This window comes from Aplysia californica, unplaced genomic scaffold (genome assembly GCF_000002075.1).
Source record: "Aplysia californica isolate F4 #8 unplaced genomic scaffold, AplCal3.0 scaffold00127, whole genome shotgun sequence".
Taxonomy (NCBI): domain Eukaryota; kingdom Metazoa; phylum Mollusca; class Gastropoda; order Aplysiida; family Aplysiidae; genus Aplysia; species Aplysia californica.
The window spans coordinates 110,137-113,744 of NW_004797397.1; the positions used below are offsets into that span (position 1 = coordinate 110,137).

Here is a 3,608-nt window from a genome sequence, read left to right on the forward strand (position 1 = left end):
TCTTCTTCTTCTTCTTCTTCTTCTCCTTCTCCTTCTTCTCCTTCTCCTTCTCCTTCTCCTTCTCCTTATTCTTTTCCTTCTCCTTCTCCTCTACCCTTTTCTGAAAACTTTGTTTCTTTTGTTCTCCTCCCCTTTTCTCTAATTCCTTATTATTTTTGTTATTGTTTATTATTTTTATTCTTGTTGTTGTTGTTATTGTTGTTGTTGTTGTTGTTGTAGCTGCTGCTGTTGTTGTTGTTGCTGTTGTTTTAACAGTTATTGTTGTTTTGTTGTTGATGTACTCTTTTATTCCTCCATGACATTATTCTTGTGGATGTTTTGAATGTACCCCGAGGGTCTTACTTCTGTATTCTCTTTTCCATACGTTATTTTCGTCTATCTTGCGAGTACCTTGTGGTTGGGCTACCGGACTCGTAATCGTGAGGTTGCGGGGTCGGGGGTTCGAGCCGCGGGCCCGACGTTGTGTCTTTGGGAAAGGCACTTTACACAAATGTGAGGCATCGAGGTGGAATCAGGCTCTCGTCAATTTTTTTAGGCGTGTGGAGTTATTGGTATCATCTTAAAGCTTGTTAACTTGTCTTTATTTGGATGAAAAAGATATCCATTTATCTTGAATACAAGTCGAGATATTTGCAAATGAAGGAGGTGGGGGTCACCTGTTTTCAGAGGTAAAATTAGTAAGAAAATGGCCGCAAAAGATTAGTTATTTCCTTAGCTTAAGAGTCCGTGGTAACTGAAAATTTACATTTTTTGTGCCTTAATCAACGTTTTTCAGAAAAATCCACACAGAAATGAGTTCTTTAATGGGCATAAAAGGTGTTGAGCCAAAAAACAAAAATTTGATAAAAATTCACAAACCTGCGGAAAAATGCAAGTTTCTTCACTTTGATTATTTTGACGAGAGCCTGATTCCACCACGCTGCCTCACAAATTTTCCCCACTTCACCCAGGTGGAAATGGGTACCCGGCTATAGACAGCGAAAGATCTTGTCAGTATGTTAGTGTTTTAGCGCCTATAAATGGCTGACTGTTCTGTATGCTTCCCAGGAAGTTGAGGTTGTTTCAGAATTCTCTCGGGTCTGCGGGGGTAATAGTATAGATTGTGAAGCGCTTAGAGCTTGCTGTTGAGCGGGGATTTACGCTACAAAAAAGCTATCTATTGGATCGATGGTGGGTGCTCTGGTGTGGTTTTTCCCTTCTTTCCTATTTAACCTCTATCGTCCTAATCTCTCCTCCTCTTTGTTCGTGTTTGTCACTTCACTCTCTTGTAGCACCTCTAAGCGTTCTAAGTGCTCAGAGCGTTTACTCGTATGTTATAGAGCGCTTTATAAATTCGATCAAGTATGATTATAACAATAATACGGTCAAATAGGTGCCGAAGATTAAAAGTAATAATAATTATTATTAATCTTAGGCACGTATGTAACCGTATTGTGTTGCAGTGCCGTAAGTAAAAGTCTTAACATTTAACTACCAAAAACAAAACCGTGCCTCACTCTGACCACACACTACCCTCCGGGGCGGTGCAACTGACTGTAGTGTCTTTAGGCCATTCCCAAAGGGGGGACATTTCTCATTCAAGCATAGTAGAATTGTAAATGGGCTGATTCATCATGTCACGCTCATAACTTTGCCTGATATACAACAGGGAACTTCTGCTTTTTCTTTCCTAATCCTTACTATTGTCGTTTTCCTCAACTTCTTTGGTATGTTTGTCACTCTCTTGTGACTCGCTATTTCGAGGGTGCCTTGATAGTCGAAGCAGGCCTTGTGCTGTTAAAGCTAGAGAGGTGAGCAGAGTAAGTCTGATTCTCTGTAAAGACTTCTCTTTTGACACCCACCCCTTGGCGCTCATATGACATTATGCAGTTGCGAGCGCCGTAAAACCCTCTACTAAAATTTTAAAAATTTAAATGATCACACACAGGTCGCACCAATAGACAACTGGCAGCGAGACTCCACATGAGCCGAGGAGTTCACCAAGCTATGGGGCTCTACCTCTCCAGCCTTCCACAGGAGGGTGACGGAAACAGCACCCTGTCTTTGGCCAACGCCATCTTTGTGAGGCCTGGGTTCACTTACAACCCCGCCTACGCCAACCGCTTGAGGATGTTCTATAACACCACTGGACAAGAGATAGAGGTAAATCAATCACAGAACATGTTGATAAAGAGGGTTTTTTTATAACAGCAACCATAGCGAAAGTGAGACTACTAAATCGGGGTGATAAGCGAGAGTCTTGGCACAGGGTTCTATCAACCCCAACACTGTCGTCATGCCTGAGTGAGAGTCGTCTCCTGTCTGTGGTGGGACATCAATCTGTCCCCGTGGTTTTATGCACCCCACATAATTAAGCAAAATTTGATCTTTTTTTGTGTGCATAATTTCGGATTATTTTCTTTTATCATTATTTGTTAAAATTAACAGAATCGCATAATTTCACATTAATTTTTGGGCTCAGTTTGCGTAATTTCAGATTTTTTTTTGGTGTAAAATTGTAAGGGATAGGGTTAGGCTCTTTGCTTTGTACACGAAAGACGCAAGTTCGATTCCCATACGCGTGGAAGTCTTAATATCACACAAAAAAAGAGGAGGGGTGATAAAAACGATAGATGTTAGATAGGAAAGATCAAGAGGGAGCAAACCACAACAGAGCACCCGCCAACCACCCACTTTTCGGCTACGACACTGTATCTCTCCCCGTCCGGAACAGCCCTGGTAGACAGGATCGAAGCATCCTAAACGATGTCATTTGGGGCTTCAGTAACAATCATTAAAGACGATGTTGAACAAATTATTTTCATTTCAAATTTTGGTCCAGCTATTATTATCATTATTATTGTTTACATCATCATCATCATCATCATCATCATCATCATCATCATCATCATCATCATCATCATCATCATCATCATCTTCTTTTTCTTCTTCTTCTTCTTCTTCTTCTTCTTTATTGTTGTTGAAAAAGCAAAGTATGTAAGACGTCTTGATTAGTTTTCCAGTCAGAGAATGTAAATTAAATATTCATTTTAAATTTTTTTTATAACAACAACAACAGCTACATGACATCAACCTTGACAACAATAACAACAACAACAACAGCAATGACGACGACGACAACAACAACAATAACAACAACAACAACAACAACCTTAAAAACAACAACAACAACAACATGACATCAACCTTAAAAACAACAACAACAACAACAACAACAATGACAACAACGACAACAACAATGACAACGACAACGACTAATCTCTTTAATTAATCTGGTACACCTACAGGCAGTCGACCCAGAAGACTCCATCAACGCCTGGGTGGAGAGCGAGACACAAGGGGAGATCAGCGAGTTCCTGGAGCCTGGCTCTATTGACGCCAGCACCGTCATCATGTTGGTTAACGCCATCTACTTCCGGGGTCTGTGGCAGACGCCTTTTGACGCAGACTACACCTCGCCCACGACATTCCACGGTATATTCTTACACATAACACACCGCCCACGACATTCCACGGTATGTTCTTACACATAACACACCGCCCACGACATTCCACGGTATGTTCTTACACATAACACACCGCCCACGACATTCCACGGTATGTTCTTA

At 41.1% G+C, this 3,608-nt stretch overlaps 1 protein-coding gene across 1 annotated transcript in view; it reads left to right on the forward strand.

Moving 5' to 3' along the window:
• LOC101854633 (serpin B6) overlaps positions 1-3,608 on the forward strand; it is a gene marked incomplete in the record, with an annotated part of 15,577 nt that overhangs the window by 5,264 nt on the left and 6,705 nt on the right. Inside the window, 2 exon segments of the mRNA XM_005096364.3 lie at positions 1,928-2,142; positions 3,288-3,474. Coding sequence (XP_005096421.2) covers positions 1,928-2,142; positions 3,288-3,474 — 402 coding nt within the window.